General features: G+C 40.2%; 3 protein-coding genes across 4 annotated transcripts; 2 read left to right on the top strand and 1 right to left on the bottom strand.

The window, feature by feature from the left end:
* Positions 1 to 745: 745 nt before the first annotated feature.
* Positions 746 to 2,695, top strand: LOC122083893 (UPF0481 protein At3g47200-like). The gene has a single exon (XM_042651823.1). It carries the CDS (start codon positions 847 to 849, stop codon positions 2,497 to 2,499), a length of 1,653 nt encoding a protein of 550 aa, XP_042507757.1. The 5' UTR covers positions 746 to 846; the 3' UTR covers positions 2,500 to 2,695.
* Positions 2,696 to 3,833: 1,138 nt separating this feature from the next.
* Positions 3,834 to 7,662, top strand: LOC122083710 (UPF0481 protein At3g47200-like). Its single transcript, XM_042651594.1, has 3 exons — positions 3,834 to 3,961; positions 4,082 to 4,155; positions 5,833 to 7,662. Exon 3 carries the CDS (start codon positions 5,939 to 5,941, stop codon positions 7,574 to 7,576), a length of 1,638 nt encoding a protein of 545 aa, XP_042507528.1. The 5' UTR covers positions 3,834 to 3,961; positions 4,082 to 4,155; positions 5,833 to 5,938; the 3' UTR covers positions 7,577 to 7,662.
* A 1,239-nt stretch (positions 7,663 to 8,901) lies between these two features.
* On the bottom strand, positions 8,902 to 18,244 carry LOC122084594 (protein RER1A-like). 2 transcript variants are annotated; one of them, XM_042652967.1, is made up of 4 exons: positions 17,707 to 18,244; positions 9,462 to 9,642; positions 9,307 to 9,371; positions 8,902 to 9,228 (listed from the first exon to the last, which is right to left on the bottom strand). In XM_042652967.1, the coding sequence occupies exons 1-3, from the start codon at positions 18,078 to 18,080 to the stop codon at positions 9,315 to 9,317; spliced, it is 612 nt and encodes a 203-aa protein (XP_042508901.1). In that variant the 5' UTR covers positions 18,081 to 18,244; the 3' UTR covers positions 8,902 to 9,228; positions 9,307 to 9,314. The 2 variants fall into 2 exon arrangements, with proteins under 2 accessions (XP_042508901.1, XP_042508900.1); XM_042652966.1 differs by having other exon boundaries at positions 8,902 to 9,371; positions 17,707 to 18,241.
* Between the last annotated feature and the right edge of the window lie 1,805 nt (positions 18,245 to 20,049).

Here is a 20,049-nt window from a genome sequence, read left to right on the forward strand (position 1 = left end):
TTTTTTTTTTTTTTTTCATCTTCTTCTCCCACAAATTTCCGCCTCCTTCTTCCCATCTTTTTTCTCCACCTAATTCTTCTGTAACAATCGTACGAATCTACTCTTTGTTTCATTTCTTCTCATTACTTCATTAGTTCATCCTAAAATAGGGGAGATATCAAGCCTTGATGAATAATTTGAGGTTCCGGAGGATCAAGACAGATTCATATCTCCGTATCAATCAATCTTCTTTTATATTGTTGCTTTAATTTTGAAAAATTAGTGCGTCTTAGTGTAATATGGGTCTTGTGAACTTAAGCAAAATGATAGTGAAAATTTTTTGTGGTCAATTTATTTATTTGTTTTATTGTAGTTGTAATCTTTCTTTCACTCTTTTGGGGCCTAATCTATTTCATGAGTAGAAATTAGATTATAATAACCATTGCTTTCATCGCTCAATGATAATTTTTTCATAGTTTTTTACTTTATTGTATAAAGTAATTTGTTCTTTCTAAGTATACAAATCAAGTTAATAACTTGATAAATAAAAAATATACAATAAACTATAAAAATAATATCCGAATTTTTTGGCCGACTTTTATTTTTTTAATCGAATAATTCTCAAATCCGAATCTGACTTCGATTTTTATTTTGTCTGCTTTTTTGACCGCTTTTTTGATCGAATTCTTAAATTAATCAATCAAATTATTCCGAATAATTTTTCACCCAAATAATACCCGAATCCGAATTTGCCAACTATGTTCCAGCCTAAATAACAGTAACGGGGGAAGAGAGGAGACGGAGGGAGCTTCTGAAAAAACAAAAATTTAGATTTCAGAGCACAAATCCTTCATAGTCTGAGAAAAAATGGTGGCAGTGTTTAACAGAGAGCTATTAAGTTGGTACCTCATCACTGTTAAACTCAGGGAGACTGTAGAAGCTAACATTCCAAAGTCACCTGGTTCTACCTCATCACGCGACCTGCAAGGCGAACCATCCCAACAGCAAAAGCCACAGCCAGAGTTGGAGAAGCAAGAACCCTCCTTTCCCCATTTGGTAACAGTCAATGGTGGAGGAGAAAATCTAAAAGAAGAAGAAGAAGAAGAAGAAGAAGAAGAAGGGAATCGGAATGAAGAACCAGAGTTCGTGATCTCCATTAGAGAGAAGCTAGAGCAAGCACGTCAAGACCACGACGCAGCCTCATGGGCCAAGCTCTGTATCTACAAAGTACCAAGAAGCATCCGGGAAGGCCACGAATCCCAAAAGGCCTTCGTTCCCCAAACCGTTTCCTTGGGTCCATACCATCACGGTCGGGAGCACCTCCGAGACATGGAGCAGCACAAATGGCGATCCTTCCACCAGATTCTCAGGCGAACCCACCAGGACGCGAATCTCTACCTCAAGTCCATCGGGGAGCTCGAGGAGAAGGCTCGCGCCTGCTACGAAGGCCCAATCCCTCTCACCAGCCACGAATTCGTGGAGATGTTGGTTCTCGACGGTTGCTTCGTGCTCGAATTCTTCCGCGGCGCCGCCCAAGATTTCAAGCATCTGGGTTATTCACGCAACGATCCGGTCTTCGCATTTCGGGGAGTTATGCATTCAATTCAGCGCGATATGATCATGTTGGAGAATCAAATCCCTCTTTTTGTACTCGATCGTCTTCTAGGTCTCCAAATTGGTGAGCCTGACCAGAGAGGACTAGTGGCGAAACTCGCCCTCCGATTCTTCGACCCATTAACGCCAACAGACGAGCCGCTAAGGGAGCGCGATATGAACAAATTGGAGTCATCGGTAACTCATATTACCAGTACCCCATTCGATCCCTTGTCCGATCAGACCGGCCTCCACTGCCTGGACGTTTTCCGGCGAAGCCTCTTACGGAAAGGACCCACACCCGAACCACCGTCGGCGTCAAGGAAATGGATGAAATGGAGATCTCAGGCGGTGAGAGTGGCGGACAAGCGGCGGCAGCAACTGATCCACTGCGTAACAGATTTGAAAGAGGCAGGAGTCCAATTCAAAAAGAGGAAGACGGATCGGTTCTGGGATATCAAATTCGAGAATGGGATTTTATGGATACCTAGATTGTTGATCCACGATGGAACCAAATCGCTTTTCCTGAACCTTATAGCATTCGAACAGTGCCACTTGGACTGCGGCAACGAAATCACATCGTACGTGATCTTCATGGACAATCTTATAAACTCGCCGGAGGATGTGGCGTACCTCCATTACTGCGATATCATTGAGCATTGGCTGGGAAGCGATGCAGAGGTGGCGGAGTTGTTCAATAGGTTGTGTCAGGAGGTGGTGTATGAGATTGACAAGAGTGAACTGTCTCGGTTGTCGGAGAAGGTGAACCGATACTGCAACTACAGGTGGAATTCATGGAGGGCAAGCTTGGCGCATAATTACTTTAATAACCCTTGGGCTATCATCTCTGTCTTCGCTGCTATCTTCTTGTTGCTTCTCACTTCAGCACAGACCTTTTACAGCGTTTATGCATACTACAGGCCCTGAAAGAGAGTCCAGGTCAGCCATCAGCTGCACATTTGGCATACTTTGTTAGTCAACACGTGTCCCAGGTCTGATGAAGTGGTTTTTTCTCTTATTCTGTTTAGGCCAAAGTATGGGGACGGGGTTGTAACTATTTATTTGTTTCTTTGTTTTTTTGGTAAGAGCAATGCGTAAACATAGCTAAGAAAACTTACAATTACATTCTGAATCCTTTTCTTCCATCCAACGGTTATGTGTATGGTCGTGCATTATGCATAGTTTTGTATAACAATTTTTTGTCATTAAAAAGTTTCATTATTAGTTCAACTTCTTCAACATATGGTTGTTCTTTTATTTCTTCTAACAAAGTATAGCAAAAATAACAACGAGATGTGTATAGTGTATATAAGCTATGAATATAAGTTTCATTTGTGTATCATAATCGCCTTTTATTCAAGCCGATATAGTTGAACCAGCGCATTTAAAAAATGTAGCCATTTATCGTGTGAAATAGAGGGCAATTTAGGCATTTTACAACACCAGGGAAGGAGGAGTGGAGGTTTTCTTTTATGGGGAATAAAGAAGATAAGTAAGAAGAAGAGTTGTAGTAAATATAGGAAAAATGTAGAGGAGTGATAGTAATTGCCCCAATATATCATAGTTTTATTGCTAAACTAAGAAACCATGTACAAGATAACAAGGGTTACAGAAGACCACTTAAAGGGTCAAAATGGAACATTACTCTGAGATCACTTGGATACTTACTTAACCCAAATGGGGGAACTCACTCAGCCATAAGAAGACCAAACTCAAATGGAGATCACTTATTACAAGAGTTTACATTGGACTCAAATTCTTCTTCTTTCCTTTTCCTACACTGAATACAAATATATATAGGGAAAGTGTAGAACTAATTGTTGAAAAGAGTCGTTGATATATTACTATTGGAATAAAGTCATTGAAATATTACTGTTGAAATAGAACCGTTGAAATATAGCCGTTGGACCAGTAATATATTGGAAACCGTTGAACTCACAAGTGACTAGTGACATTATAGCTTCTTTAAAAAAAAAAAAACTTTGTTTTTCGACTAGCTATATATTGGAAAGAATAGAGTCGTTGAAATATAACCATTGGAATAGAACCGTTGAAAATTACCGACTAGTGATATGGCTTCATAAATAACTCTGTTTTTGGACTAGCTATTGGAAAGAGCCGTTGAAATGCAATTGTTGCAATAAAGTCAGTGGAAGATAACTGTTGGAAAGAGTCGTTAAAATATAACCGTTAAAAATTAATGACTAGTGGCATTATGGCTTCATAATTTTTTTTTGGATTAGTAGCAATAGCTTCAGATTCTAATTGCAAAATAGAAATGGGAAAAATGCCTATGCCCTGACTCATGGCATCTTCATATTATACAGGTATATTCTTCATCTGAGCAAGAACAGCATTTGAAAATTCAGATTAGCCCCCCAACTTCGAGGTACTAGACTACTATCTTGATAACTTGATTTAACGAATATTTGATTTTTGAAACTAGAAAGTAACTACACCAATATATGGTTTAATTATTGATCTAAAATCATAAATTGGAATGATACAGATTACCGAAGAGCCTGTGGACAACTTGCTTTTTGGATTTGATTTCCTCGCACTTCCTTGATTGGCTCAACTCAGGTGCCCTCAGTTTCATCCTTCTTTGCGATCTCTTATTTTGTATGAGCTTTGTTGTTTTATTTTCCTTTGTCCATACATCCTAGAAAAGGGAAACAATGAAGCCCAGAAAACTGTATTTCTTACTTCATCTTCGATTGCAGGAACACATCTACTCTCCCTGAAAGTGAGATTTACTACCATCTGTCTTCATTACCAAATAAAATTAAAGTTTGAAATCAAAACTCTTATATGATCCGATTCATACGGTTGTAGTGTCAATATGAGCTCGTAAGACTAGTTTTGACCTGGATCTCCATCGTTAGCAAAAAAAAATAAAGGGATTTGGTGTGGGGATTTTTTGAAAAATGAATTTACAAGAAAAAAAACCCCTCCACTCCAACTCAATAGAAACATTTGAGAGGGTAAAAATGTCATAGTAAAGTCTTTTGTGTCACTTCCCTAGTGACACGAAAGATGACATTGAAAGATTACTCTCTCTTTTCCCTTGACAAACAGTACTTCATTAGCCTAAGATTAAGATTACTTTTCCGGCAGAAACTTTTGCTTTTCAAAATCAGTTCAAATGATTTTGCTATTTGTTTCATAATCTATACTATAATGTAAATATGGGTCCAAACCCTCCCATAAAAGAATGTCCTCCACTAGATCCCTAAAACACCACTTTATATCACCTGAACTTTTTGTAGAGAATTGAACCCAGCACGACCATCAATGTCAATATGTTATCACATTTATGGCCACACTCACACTCATGGATGTGAACTGTGAAGACCCCTTCTTGTCTTAGACTCCAAAGAAATTGATAGGGTAGCGCAGTTGCACCAGAAAGTTCTAAAAGCTTGACTGATTGTGGTTTTGTGAAAACAGTCCATTGCTATATCCTTCACTTTTTTTTTTGGTAAAATGGGGACTATTCATTAGCTCGTGTAGGAGATATAGCAGTTGGGTGACAAAGGTCCAACAGCCATGTAGTGGAGTTGGGCCAAACGGTTGCACATGGCATCAACCGGCCCTTCCTGGCCAGAGAGTCAGCAACATGGTTGACATCCCTAGTAACAAAACAAAAATACAAAAATACAAAAATTACAGGAGGCAAAGTAGGTGGATATATGCTTGATATCTGCAACTATATCTTGTAATTGTGGAAACAGTGAAATAAGTATACCCACATGAACACCCAAGCTATGGAAAACATTAAATTGTTTATATTTTCTCTCTCTTCTCTCCAGCAGTGTATCTCTCCCAACATGTAGCATGAATCAAGCACTACTTATTCTCACCCAACATGTGTCCGGAACTCCGGATACATTTCCAGGGAAACTTCTCTATGAAACATGTTTTGAGAACTAACAATGAAAAGTTGGTAAGCCTTTTTTCTTTTCTTGGGCGATGGGATCTATTTAAAATCTTCATATACTCCATTTATTTAAATTATAGACAAACATTGACGATGAATCTATTTCTATTAGTTGGGGATGATGTGTTTAACCTAATCAGATTTGTAAACAACAGTAAGCTAAGAACATGGAAGAAATGAGCATTATAAAAAGGAAAAAAGAACCTGCGAGCTACTTGAAAAATTCTATGACAATGTAAAGCTAAAAGTATCATGTGATGGGGGTTTCCAATTTGATCTGATCAACTACTAACATATGGATTGGGCTTAAACCCTTCCAGTCTTCACAACAGGAAAAAGAGGAAGAGAAAAGAAGAGGGGAGCTTGTGAAAGAAAGAACTAAAATTTGATTTCAAAGCACAGAGACTTGAAGAGTCTGAGAGAGAGATGGTGGCAGTATTTAACAAGGAGCTATTAAGTTGGTACCTCCTCACTGTCAAACTCAGGGAGACCGTAGAAACTGGCATTGCGAAGTCGTCACCCGGTTCTACCCCATCACGCGACCTGCCATTGGAATCAACCCAACAATCACAGCCAACGTCGGAATTGAAATCACCCTCCTTCTCGCATTTGATAACAATCAATAATGGTGGTGAAAATGTCGAAGAAGAAGAAGGGAATCGGAAGGAATCAGAGTGGGTGATCTCCATTAGGGAGAAGCTAGAGCAAGCACGTCATGACCATGACGCAGCCGCATGGGCTAAGCTCTGCATCTACCGAATCCCACGGAGCCTCCGGGAGGGCAACGACTCCTACAAGGCCTTCGTTCCCCAAATCGTTTCCCTGGGTCCCTACCATCACGGCCAGGAACACCTCCGAGATATGGAGCGGCACAAATGGCGTGCCCTCCACAGGATTCTCAAGCGAACCCGCCAGGACGTGACGCTTTACCTCGATTCCCTCCAGGACCTCGAGGAGAAGGCTCGCGCGTGCTACGAAGGCTCCATCTCTCTCAGCAGCTACGAATTCGTGGAGATGTTGGTGCTCGACGGCTGCTTCGTCCTCGAGCTATTCCGAGGAGCCGCCGAAGGTTTCAAGCATCTGGGCTACTCCCGCAACGATCCGGTCTTCGCAATGCGGGGGGTGATGCACTCCATCCAGCGCGACATGATCATGCTGGAGAACCAGATCCCACTCTTCGTACTCGATCGCCTTCTGGGTCTCCAGATCGGTGAGCCCGACCAGAGAGGACTGGTGGCCAAGCTCGCCCTCCGATTCTTCGACCCATTAATGCCGACAGATGAGCCGCTGATGAAGCGCGAGAGGGACAAGCTGGAGTCATCGCTGGGTCAGTCGTCTACTGCCACCACCCCCTTCGACCCCTTGACGGACCAGATGGGCCTTCACTGCCTGGACGTGTTCCGGCGGAGCCTCTTGCGGAGAGGGCCTGGTCCCGAGCCACCCCCCGTGTTGAGGAGTTGGATGAAATGGAGGTTATACTCGGCGAGGGTGGCGGACAAGCGGCGGCAGCAGCTGATCCACTGCGTGACGGAATTGAATGACGCAGGGGTGAAGTTCAGGAAGAGGAAGACGGATCGTTTCTGGGATATCAAGTTCGAGAACGGGGTTTTATGGATACCTAGACTGTTGATCCACGACGGGACCAAGTCTCTGTTCCTGAACCTCATTGCGTTCGAGCAGTGCCACCCAGAAAGCAGCAACGACATCACGGCGTATGTGATATTCATGGACAATCTCATAAACTCGCCAGAAGACGTGGGGTACCTGCACCATTACGATATTATCGAGCACTGGATGGGGAGCGACGCGGAGGTGGCGGAGCTGTTCCACAGGCTATGTCAGGAAGTGGTGTACGAAATCAACGACAGCGACCTCTCCCGACTGTCGGAGGAGGTGAACCGATACCACAACCACAGGTGGAACTCATGGAAGGCCACCTTGAAGCATAACTACTTCAACAACCCCTGGGCTATCATCTCCGTCTTCGCTGCTATCTTCTTGTTGTTTCTCACTTCCGCACAGAGCTTTTACAGCGTTTATGCATACTATAGGCCAAACCCTTGAAAAATAAGCAGCAGAAACCCCCAAATCAGGGTTTTAGAAGTTGGAACAAAAGATTAATACAAATTCTTTGTTTACTGAGCAAGTTATACGATGGATCGACTGATTCTGGGACAAATTAGATCGAAAATTCTTAACATGAGATTTTATTAAGTTTTTTCTAAATCAATAAAAATCATTTGAAGATTCTTCTTATGGATTCTATAACTTGTGTCGGTCAGTCTGTCTCAGATTTACCAAGCATAAATTCAAACTAATTCTCTAAGATCAATATCAGCCTCCAGTCTGCCGTGGATTTACCAAACATAAATTAAATTGATTCTCATCAATATCAGCCTTGAATGATTACAAAACTGATCCCAAGTACAGATAGATAGAGATGTACATGGATATGGATCGATTTCAAATCGGATGTGTTGAATTCCCGATTTGAATTCGATCCGAATATTTCTTGATCGGATTCGGATATCCCTAAATGAATATGAATGTAGATTGAATTCAGATTTTTAATTATCCATTTACTCTCTGACTTGTATTATCTTGACATTCCTCCCCTCAATGAATATAATTTACTCTTAATCCATTTTTCTAAGTTGTTTTAACTCTTTTCTTCACTAGAACATGTTTAAACTTCAAGAACCCTCAAAATCATTAATTGATTATTTAATCGAATCAGATAATTATTTTTAGGATAATTCAAATTTTATTCCGAATATCCTTTAACCCAATACGGATACTCCTAAATGAATACAAATACAAATTCAAATTCGGATTTCGACCATCCATTTACATCCCTAATCCCAAGTCTTGAAACCTAGCCATGCACACCTATTGGTAATCCAACCACTTTTGGGTAGGTCTCTCTTAAGGGCCAATTATTATCAACATCGATGAGGTGCAATGAGCATCCAATTGTTGGGAGGACCCGACCATGCACCCCAAAGCCGTTAGATGGTCACTGCACCTCACCACAAACGATTTTGACACAATTACTATCACTTCCCTATACTCAAACCCATGTTTACTCAAAGACCCCTACTTTAACTTCATTCTATTTCCCCAAAAAATACAGCTTCAATCTCTCCTCTCCTGCTATTTTAAAAATCCCAAATTAACCGTAGTACTCTCCCCTATCCTCCCGTGTCCTCTACATCTCCTCCCTACCCCAACATAAAGAAGGAATCCCACAGCAGTTTAGTTGAAGATCCAAGGACCAAACAAAGCCCCTTGACAAAGCATTTGGCCTTGGACAAGCACTGGTCGCATGAGGATAATCACCAAGAACCAGAAAAAGAAAAAAAATCCAAAATCTCCACAGCCAGATACTCTAACAAGAGAAAATGAAGCCTCGATTTAACATATTCAACTATAAATTCTACACGTCATTGGAAAGTCTCCTTTGAATGGCATTCTCTATCGCAGATGCTCCTAATGTATAGTATGATCCATTCAAGCAGCATTGCAGTGCGTAACAAAATCTCTCGCAGCTAAACAAATAAAAATGTATAAAAGAACAACTTCATCTCCCACAGTAAGCATCTTTGTTACAACCTTTCAGTGCTTGCCTGATGAACATTTGGGAAAATTTCACATGCAGTGAAAAAAATAGGTTTCCAGGCAGCTCTTGATCCTATGACGCCCATAGAAATCTTCAGCTGTTAGATGGAAGTACATAAATAACAAAGTGGATAACTTTGGATCGTTAATCATCCACAACCAATTGCTCAACCCACCAGAAGTTTCAATCTCTAGGAAGGCTTGCATTGTCAGCTGAAACTACTTTCTTTCCGGTGTAGCGCTGAAAGAGATAAAGAAGCATAATGTAACAATAATAAATATCGGAAGGTGCTGAAGAAATGAATTCATTACTGTCGGGGCCTAAATATACCTGTTTGCCAAATGAGAAGGGTACATATTTGTATTTGACCATGTGCAGTATCTGTTTCTTCATTGTGAGTGTGAACAGCATCAACCAGTAGAAAAGTAGCACCGGCCAAAACACAGGCACATCAAACACACTAAAAAATGTCATCACAAAAGCAATACAGAAGGCTTTTGTGATGGAATACCTGCAACAGAGAAAGACATTCAATCCATCAAACCAGGCCTAGAAACCGAACAGCTTGTTCTTAATATATTGCATGGTTCAATCTATCACTGGAGAAAGAAATAGAGACAACACCACAAGAACAAGAAGAAAATTTGTGTACCATCAAATCTCTGTTTGGTTGTTCAGAGAAGTGTGGGCAAGTAAAGCAGCTGTGTAAGCCCCTCGTGTTGGGGATAGTAAAAACAGGGACTCAAAACCCAAAAAGTAATAGGAGGCAAGGACAAGCCCGCCAATGGATGGAAGTTTCCCCACACAACACCATCCAAATGCCTCGGCTTTCACTCCACTGGAAAATCTGTCAGCCTTCCCACATTCTTCCCACCACAACCTTCCCTGATGACTAAAGGCCTCTCTCTCTCTCTCTCTCATTACAGAAAAATCCAGGGTGAAGGCAAGGATTGGATCCCAGGACCTTGTGACAATGGGCCTAGGTCCTTACCACCTGTGCTAGCAGCACATTGGCATTACAAAATGGCCAATAAGTAGTAAAGACACCCAAAGTAGGGAGTCCAATTGATGTCTGATGATGTCGACTAAACAAAAATAAAACACAAACCTGATGCTGGAACATCCACAGTGAAACATGGGATTAACCATTGGATGTAAAATGGTGTGGGTGGTGTGGATAGAACTGATTTAGGTCATGGTAAAGATCAACTCTGGACAGATTGGAAAAGGGGATTCTATGAGGGCCACGGTTTGAAAAATTGGATCAGGTCTACTGATTCGGGCGGGGCTGGTCTGGGTAGAGGACCAATCCTGTATGGAAACTAGGGTTTAGGCCAATTTCCACCGATTCTGATCCAATCCAAATCCCAATATTTGGGTTTTAAACCCTGATGAGGGAAGAATTGTAATATATAGAATTGGGCTTGGAGTTTTCTGTTAGGGAGGGACTCACGGATATCTTGGTGGAAAGCGGCTTAGCTAGTCATTGACTGAGTTAATTCCAACAAGGACCAATCATGGAGGTTTGCAAACATGATAAGCAAATAGAACACCTTGCTTTTCAGGAGAGCAGCTTATTTCAATGGAAGCCACTGTCTCCAAATAACCTAGCTGACCATATGGCTAAACAGGAGGCAGTGCGACCTAAATGGTGTTCCAGGTCTTCTTATCCTCTATAAAGATCTGATTTGTACAAGACTATGAGTCAATAAGTATGTTGGTCTGTTTTCAGCTGGTTTCTAGTGCTATATATTAAATTTGTTTATCCAAAAATTAAAACAAAACAAAATAGTTGGACACGAGTAAAAGCAGGGGTGCTGAATTGGCTGGTTACAGGCTTCCATGGACCATAATGCAATGCCTAGGGAGGTTAGTACATTACCATGGAATTAAGGGTTAATAGTAAAAACAACAGCAACAAGCCGAGGTCTCCACACTTGTTTTGATTATCTTGCTCTGTGTCTTCACTCATTACAAGCAAAAGGATCAGTAAAACTAATTTAATTCAAGTATTGTATCTCCTATTCTTCTTCCGGCTGTGATTCTAATCTATATGAATTGGTCTACACCAAAAGAACCTAAAATTGTTGATTAGATGAAAAAGAGTACAGTTCCCAGGCCATACCTTAAGGCTGTAAGAATAAGAGCCCGTAATAGACAATTTTGTAGATGGGACCTTAACAAGCACATTACACAATAATAGTGCACCTCAAGAGAACAAATATGAGATTCAATTGGTTAATAGGGGCACTGCAACCAAGATGTTGCCTTAAGCTTACTCAAGAACGATTCCATACATCATGACGGAGAATGGACTTGCATTTATTACAGTTATATAGCTCTACAAAACGGTAACACAGACATAGAAAAAATATATATATTAGCAAGCTAAAAATGCTGTGCATTCTACATGTGGCCCCTTATTACTGGCTTCACCCTTGATGAATTCTTTTTGCTTTGTAATTTGTCAAACAGTATAGCGTAGCCGCGCGTGCACGCACAGGGGGGGGATTATGTTAAGTCTTTGTTACTATGTGGGTTTAGTTGTAATTACACTAGTTTGTCCTTATTTGTAATTTAACTCTTGATATTATATAAGTAGTGGACCTAGGCGGTGGCTAGGCCATGATAGGAAGCATTCAGAATCCTACCGTGGCTCTAGGACTTTCTCCCCTCTCTCCATCGTGTTTGCCTCTTCTTCTCTTCTCTTCTCTTTCTCTCCCTCCTTTTGACTACATTAGGGACTGGTTTTCAGATTCTCTGATGTGTCATAATTGATGTTGCATTGTACATGATGCAGTTCTTTTGAATACCTTAGATCTGAGGAGTTCATAGCCCCAACAATCAGAAACTGAGAGAATTATAAATCTATGAAATCAGGCTGGCGGTAGTTGCAATTCTAAATTTGTTTGCAAAGACATGCATCACAGCAAAGGTGGATTTAGTCTCATACCCAAAATCTAAGGCTCAAAGGAGGAAGAACGAGAGAGATCGAATCTCGAAAGGAGAGAACTGTTGGTACTCCCAGAAGAGAGTACCGTGTATATTGGTTTAAGAAACTCAAGGGAAAAAGAATAGAGGAAGAAGAAGATTAGCATAGAATAATAGAGTAAGAAAACAAAGAGGGAAGAACGATGAGTTGGGGGTACAATATCTTGTATTCTGTCACATGGATATATACCCTTCTCCCACCCCACACAGCCATTCTCTGTGTGAACTAAACGGTGCCTCTCTTCGAGTCTTCTTCTCCAGTTCTTCGGGCGACTCTGCGACCCAAACAGAGTCTGTCACTGATAAAGCAAACCAGAATGGAGGAAGTGCAGTCAATGAAACATAGTATCAATCCTGTTTGTGGAAACGATTGATCCAGTATAATCCATGGTTTCTCCCAACTGGGTGTTGACAATTATCTGCAAGTGATGGAAAAATTCAACACCAATGTGGTGGGGAAGTAGCTATGGAAGACCTGAGTTGCAGGAGCATCGTTAAAGATGGTTGGTTAAAGCTAGAATGACAGTTGAACGAACTGTAGGAAAGGCAGAGTCCACACTCATATCAACCTCGGTGATAACAGCTCCATTACGGATAGTAGTAGGAACTAAGGACATTTGCTTTTGTACCTCAGTGGTTCCTCTTTTGCAGTCCATGATTGTAGTGACAGGGATTATGCCTATTTGTCTTGAGACGCTCTCTTACTTAATTGTTTGAGCTTTGGTGCTTGCAATGTGCTTGCTGAAGCCTGAGGCACGATGTTGAGGAAGGTGGGGTCTGTGTGAAGAGCAGTAGGAGACAGGTTAGGGTGGGGAGGAAAAATAGAGGGCGGGGGAGCACCCACCAAAAAAAAAGAAGTAGAAGAAGAAGAAGAAGAAGAAGAAGAAGAAATGGTCACCATTGAAATGGCTCTGAGCTGAGCTAAAGAGATAAGACCATGACTCTCAACCTATATAATCTATTTAGGGTAATCTTTTTGACGCATCCACATAATGACCCTTTAACTGCGGTTTAGACTGTAGAAACGCAACCCCAAAACAATGCATAAGATAATGGAAAAACAAAAACAAGCAATGCACACAGATTTACGAGGTTCAGCAAGATTGCTTATGATCTCGGTGAGATGAGATCCTGCTTCACTATCAATGGAGAATAGGGTTACAAGCTCGTCCTCACACCTCTCAGTATTGCTTACATTACAGAGAAAAAAACCCTCGCTACAACTATATAGCGAAAAAACCCTAATCCGGAAAGTACAAACTACCCTCAAATAAAAAATTTGAGCAGGGGTTGTGCCCCCTACACCCCCGCTATGTGGGGGGCCTCATGCCCCCTTGCAAATCCCATGGCCCGCTAACCAGCTAGCGGGACAGCGGGACCACCGTCCTACCTGTCAAGGTGCCTGCACTAATACTCCCTAGATTAAACTGACGGATTACAAGACATCGTACACCAACATAATCACCCATGTCATAGCTACCTTGGTCTTACGCTTAGCAGAATACTCTTTAACTACTCATGCCAAAGTGGTTGCAACGCCATAAATGGAGGAGACAGTGGGGGTGAGAGAGTAGGAGAGAGTGGGAGATGAGTGGCTCCGCTGATATGTTGCAACAGCTAGCAAAGGAGAGAGAGGGCGTAGACAGCGGGGGTGAGATAGTAGGAGAGAGGGGGAGATGAGCGGCACCACAAATACATAGTAACGGCTAGCAGAGGACAGAGGGGGCTGAGAAAGCAGGAGAGAGGGGGAGATGAGTGGCTCAACCGATATGTTGCAATGGCTAGCAGAGAGAAAGGTGTAGTGGCGATGAAAGATGGGAATGCAACAACAAAGGGGTTGGACAGGTTGAAATGCAGAGAAGAGGATTCAACAATTGATAAGATGCAATGTGTACGATTCCATTACATCCTGCTTGTGTGTACAACATTTTCTCCTCAACAAAATAGCAACTAGAAAAAGATCTAGTAACTAAAACACCAAAAGGAAAGAAATAGAACCAAATTAGCAATTCCTAAATTTCTAATGCCTTAGCAACTAAATCTAATAGAAACATAAATAAACATAACAGAAATTAAAGTACTAGTAGATCTAACAGAATATTCCAGCGGAAAATCTTCTAGATAATATCCTCTCCATACAAATTACATGAAGCCCACTAAAACCACCATCCAGAGTTTTAGAAGAACATCCACAAGTGCTGGACGTAGGGTTACTAGAACCAGAACCAGGCCTGTCCTTTCTCCTTCTACGCTGATACTGTTTGAGCTCTGCATCAAAAAAGGTCCTTTCCTTTTCCAATTTCAATATAAAAAGGGTAAATATATAAATAAAAGATCTTTTTTCCAATTAATTATATAAGATATGCAAAAATCAAGGACAAAGAAAGCTAGTTTTAACTTTTAAGACATGGCAAAGGACTAAGGATGTAGAGGATTTAAAAAAGTATAAAGCTGCTAGAAACGAGCTAAGAAGATTGTGGGAAAAGCAAGGACGAAGAAATATGACGATCTCTAAAACAATTTGAACACAAAGAAAAGGGAACATGCTATAGATAGTTAAAATGAGGGAAAGGAGCAATAGAGATAATTAAAATGAGGGAAAGAAAGAATAGAGCTTTGACCATGTTAGACACATTAAAAATGAGGGTGCTAAAGTACTAGTAAGCGATGAGGACATTAAGAAGAGACAGAAAAATTATTTCTATGCCTTACTAAATGAAAACACTTTGAGTAAGTCTTCCGGGAGCTTGCACTACTCTTTCAGACATCACATGTCATATATATATATATATATATATATATGAAACATTAAGGTGCTTGAAGTAAAAGAAGCTCTAAGAAGGATGAAAGTAGGCAAAGCACCTGGTCCAGATGAGGTCCCAATATAAGTCTTGAAGAGCTTAGGATTATGTGGTTTTACTATGAACACAAGAAATATGCCAAATGAACGGAGGATAAGCATTGTGGTTCCGATTTATAAAGATAAAGGTGATCTTCAGATTTGCGCGCAGGAAGGTCGCCTTGGACAAGAAATTACTATTAAAAAAACCAAATTAGTTTTATGGCAGGAAGATCCACGACAAAAGCTATTTATTTACTTATAGACTCATGGAAAATTTTAGTGATTGCAAGAAGGATCTCCATATGATCTTCATTGACCTATAAAAAACTTATGACCGAGTCCCTAGAGAGTTAATTTGGCATGTACTAGAGAAGAAATATGTTTTAAGAAAATATATGGACAAAAGAAAAAATAGGGAAAAAGAATGCTACCTGGTCGCATGGTTCCTGCGTCCAGACATAAGAACACGCGAAATTACTACCTTGCCCCCTTATGAAATCAAACTGCCTTCCATATTGATGCTCATATGCGCGTTCTCGTTGGCCCTTGTGCTGGTGGAAAGTCCACATGACTATGCAGCGATCTCTTGCCCTTAAAAAATGTATAATGGTTTGGTGACTAGAATAAGAACGGTGGGGGGTCAAGGTAGTGAATTCCCAATTACAATTGGGTTACATCAAGGATCAGCTTCAAGCTTTTATTTGTTTGCAGTTATCATAGATGATCTAACCAAGGCATTCAAAATGAAGTGTATGCTTTTTGCTGATGATATTGTTTTGGTTGATGAAACAAAAACATGGATTAACGCCAAGTTGGAATTATGGAAATCAACTTTAGAAACAAAAGGTTTTAACATAAGTACAACAAAAATGGAGTATATGACGTGTAACTTTAGATAAACTAGGACGAATAATGAGGTGGTGAAATCGATGAAGGAGATCCCGCAAATGATTACTTTAGATATCTAGGCTCAAACGTAAACAAAGAAAGAGAAATTGAGGATGATGTTAAGTAGAGAATTAAAATAGGATAGATGAAGTGGAGAGGTGAATCTAGAGTGTTGTGAGATTGATGTAATACTTTAAAACTTAAATGAAAATTTTATAGGACAATCATACGACCAGCTATGATGTATGGCACGGAATGTTGAGAAATTAAGAAACATCATATAGATAAACTCAGTGTCACTGAAGATGTATGTATGGCAAAACTAGGAAGAACAAAGCAAGGAACAATAAAATTAGAGCTGATTTGAAGTAGCTCTAATATATGATAAGATGTGAGAAAATTGTTTGAAGTGGCATTGCCATGTACAACAGAGGCATTTAAATGATCCAGTATGGAGGAGTGATTTGATTCAAATTGAATGCTAAAAGAGCCAAGGATAGACCTAAAATAACTATGGGAAAAGTGGTGAGGAAAGACAAGCATAGCTTAGGCCTTGTCTCATGTATTGCTTTGAATAGATCTGATTAAAAGGGTAAGGATCCATGTAGCTGACACCATTAAGTTGAGATAAGGCTGAGTTGTTGTTGTATGCAAAAACTAGTAGGCATGATACATTTATGTCTTCACAAGTGAAAGAGCAGGAGGCACAATGACGTCTTCTTTTTCCTTTTCCTCTTCCTCTTCCTCTTCCTCTTGACACCATATGATAAAGAGAAGAAGTTGGATAACATCAGATGACACCGGAACAGGTACAGCCCCTCTTCTTCTATGGTTGTGGCACCTGCTGCTTCATCCTCTTCTTTCATCTTTCTTCTTCCCTTGGGTTTTATAGGTCAAAATGCCCTGATGCAAAAGCAACTGGTCACCTAGACGACACCTTTACAACTATGCTACAAACTTGTGCATGAGCCATATGAATGTTAAATCTAATTCCGTGGATGCAGGAGACACAACACCCAAGGAGCACCATAGTGCATCTTTTCTGAGTACCAGGCACAAGGCTTCAGTCATGAGCTTGCCTTTTGCACATATTAATGCGTCATGGTTCAGGATGCATCCTGCATTATTAACTCAAGCTGCCTTCTTTATTTGATTAAGGACTTAAACATATTTGTGACAATTAACTTGCCAATATACACATTCTCACCTTTCCTATGATCCCAGCAGTCTATAATTGCAAATCCTAGCCGCTTTGCTCAATTGAGAGTTGATTTTGGAGATATTTCTGGCTACATTCTTGCTACTATCAATTGGTGCAGGATTTTTCTCATTTTCACAAGTTCAATGCTTAATATCTGGTATAGATTATTAATAAGCTAGCTGATGTTATCTAAACCTACTCCCCTAAGAACTTCGGCAACAAAAGGAGAATATAAAATAGTGGCACATTTCTTTCTTCGCGTGGTTTAATCACCATATTGTTTTCTCTTCTCTTCTACATGCTAGTCCAAATCGTGGAAATATTAATCATGAATTTGATATGTCCTAATCCAACAACAACAACAACACTCAGCCTTTTCCCAACTAAATTGGGTCGGCAATATTTCCTAATCCCAATAACATTAATGATTAAAATCAAGATAAAAGCATTCCTTTGCTGTAATATGGTCAATTAAACGAATAAATAAAATAAAATTAGTCACAGCAACAGCATACCCTACCCGTTGCCCCATCTGACTACCCAATGTTTAATAATCAGAGAAAAAGAACAAAATTCTTCGCTTGATTTGTAATTTAATTTAAAAGAGGGCCATAAATTAGACAGAGAGAGATAGAAATAAGTGAGGAGCTCACCAGAACTTAAACTCGGGAAGGCGGCGAACAAAAGGGCGGAACTCTTCGGAGCCTCTGGTGGGAAGAGTAGGGCCATCGGTGAGGTCTTGGATCTCGGGATCAACCTGAGGGGAGAGGAAGGCAATGAGGAGGTTAAGGATGTAGATGCCGAGGCCGTAGGAGACGATGTAGAATCCTTGGATGAAAACGACGCGAATGACGTAGACGGCCGCGATCACGGCGAACGAGATCCAACGCCTGAGGACGTGAGGAGTCGACTTGTCCAGCAGATACTGGTACCGACGAGAAACTGCAAAGTTCCACTGGGAAACCACCGAAAAAGGAAATCCCGACGAGAAGTCGTCTCCGCCACTACCGGCGGCACCGGTTTCCATATTTCTCACGTCGTTATTCTCTCCTCCCTTTCCCTCCGGTTCTGATTCCTCTCCAACCGTCCTTCCTCTTTATTTATTTATTTATTTTTTTCTCCGGTGGTTTAGTTTTTGCGTCTCCCTCTGGTGGCCCTGTGCTTATAGAAAAGCCATAGGATCACAAAGAGGTGCAGAGCGCAGGTGCGGTCTTATTCATGTGGTTTCGTTTCCGCTCCGTTTGGTTGCAATGAAGTAAAGGGAAAGGAAATGTTAAAATTTAATAGTTTTAACCAAATAAAAAAATTGTAATTGTTACTTATCATGGTGTATCCCCTTAATCTTAGATCATTCTAAAAACTATTTAATGTTAGAAAGAGGGTTTGGTACATTGCTGGCTTGTTGCAAGCTAGCAGTGTGTATCATGGGACGATAGGTCCTATAGAATGAGAATTGAGAAAGAATTGAGAAAGGGTATGGGGGTCATTTTTGACCAGGAGTGTGAGACAGTGACAAGTGACAGTTTGAGCATTTGCACTTATCCTTTTTCCTTTTGTTTTATTTTGTACTCAACTTCTAATAAAATAAAAGTTATTAAATAATTATTTATTATAAAAAAAAATGAATTAAGTTATATGATTGTATTTTTTTTTTTTAACTAATTTCACTTATCTTCTTTCATATTTCTTGCAAACAAACAGAACCTTTCGGATTCATACGGATCAACAAGATGAGTCAGATTAATTCAATTAAATCGAATGAAGATATTATCTCTTCACCCCAAGATGCAGGGAAGTTAAATTTCAAATACCAATTAGTTTCTTTTTTTTTTTTTAGTAGAAAAAGAAACTTGTATCATGTTAGAGACGGAAACATAACAAGGTTAAAGAGACCCCACAATAGTCTATTTACAAAGAATGAGATAAAACAGGAGGAGGGGACCATCCCATAACAAAAAGACAATTTCAATAACCAAATGAAGCCAACAGATCAGAAACCATATTGCCTTGTCTCAAGGTGTGGGTGACTATCACATATTCAAATCTAGAGCAAAGATGATGGCAATTAAAGTTGGATTCCTCATGAGAATGGATCTACATATTGCACATATTGAAACTTCAGTCTATTAATAATCCTCAGATTATCACTCTCAACAATCAATTGAGCACGGTGCTTTGAGGAACAAATAACAAGGGTTTCTCTAATGGCTAGAGCATCCGGCACATGTGAATAAATATGTCTAATAAATTATGAAAAACAAGACAGAAAACAACCAATGTAGTTCAAAAAACACATCACCAGTTCCGGTAAACCCCGAACAATCAAGACATGAACCATCAACATTAAGCTTTATGTAATTCAATGGGGGGGGGGGGGGAAGATGCCAAGACTTGTAAGACTGAGCATAAGTAATGACTCTTTTAACTAGGGAAGAAACACTGAGCATGATCTTTTGAAAAGTAGCCTCTATATATGCTCACCAACTATGCCATAGAATGCTGGCCATCAAACTTTCTTTCTTTATTATATTTATAAGATTTGTTGAGAGACAGACCCAAAAGGTAGCTGATCCAATGTCGAATAGAGAAACCAACGTGAATTGGAGGATGGCAACCACAAAACTCGAGCAAGATGGCAATGGAGAAATAAGTGATCAGAGCTACATAGAGGACAAAGGTCATCTATATGAATGCCTCAATAATGAAGTAAACATGCATGAGAGATCCTATCAAGCATCAATTTCCAAACATGAAAACGAACCTTTGGGGCAGTATGAAGGTGCCATATCTTATGCCAAATTGGATTGATGTGGAAAATGAAACTTTGGGGTTAGTCTTAAGGTGCCAAATCTTATGCTAGATCGGATTGATGAGGAACCGCAATCCAATAAAACAAGTCTATATACATAGAAAACCGAAAAGCATCCATTAATTGTCAAAGACCATAAAAATTCATCTTTTATAGGAAATAATGGCAATGGAACTGACAAAATAAT

The sequence above is a fragment of the Macadamia integrifolia genome, chromosome 7 (genome assembly GCF_013358625.1).
Source record: "Macadamia integrifolia cultivar HAES 741 chromosome 7, SCU_Mint_v3, whole genome shotgun sequence".
Classification (NCBI taxonomy): Eukaryota; Viridiplantae; Streptophyta; class Magnoliopsida; order Proteales; family Proteaceae; genus Macadamia; species Macadamia integrifolia.

Excerpts from the sequence above, each read along its gene's own strand:
- LOC122084594 (XM_042652967.1), bottom strand. The coding sequence starts at position 18,080 with ATGGAAACCGGTGCCGCCGGTAGTGGCGGAGACGACTTCTCGTCGGGA. Across the intron at positions 9,643-17,706 it reads CTTCCCGAGTTTAAGTTCTG|GTATTCCATCACAAAAGCCT; the intron begins GTGAGCTCCTCA and ends TCTCTGTTGCAG. Across the intron at positions 9,372-9,461 it reads CCTTCTCATTTGGCAAACAG|CGCTACACCGGAAAGAAAGT; the intron begins GTATATTTAGGC and ends TATCTCTTTCAG.
- LOC122083710 (XM_042651594.1), top strand. The coding sequence starts at position 5,939 with ATGGTGGCAGTATTTAACAAGGAGCTATTAAGTTGGTACCTCCTCACT.
- LOC122083893 (XM_042651823.1), top strand. The coding sequence starts at position 847 with ATGGTGGCAGTGTTTAACAGAGAGCTATTAAGTTGGTACCTCATCACT.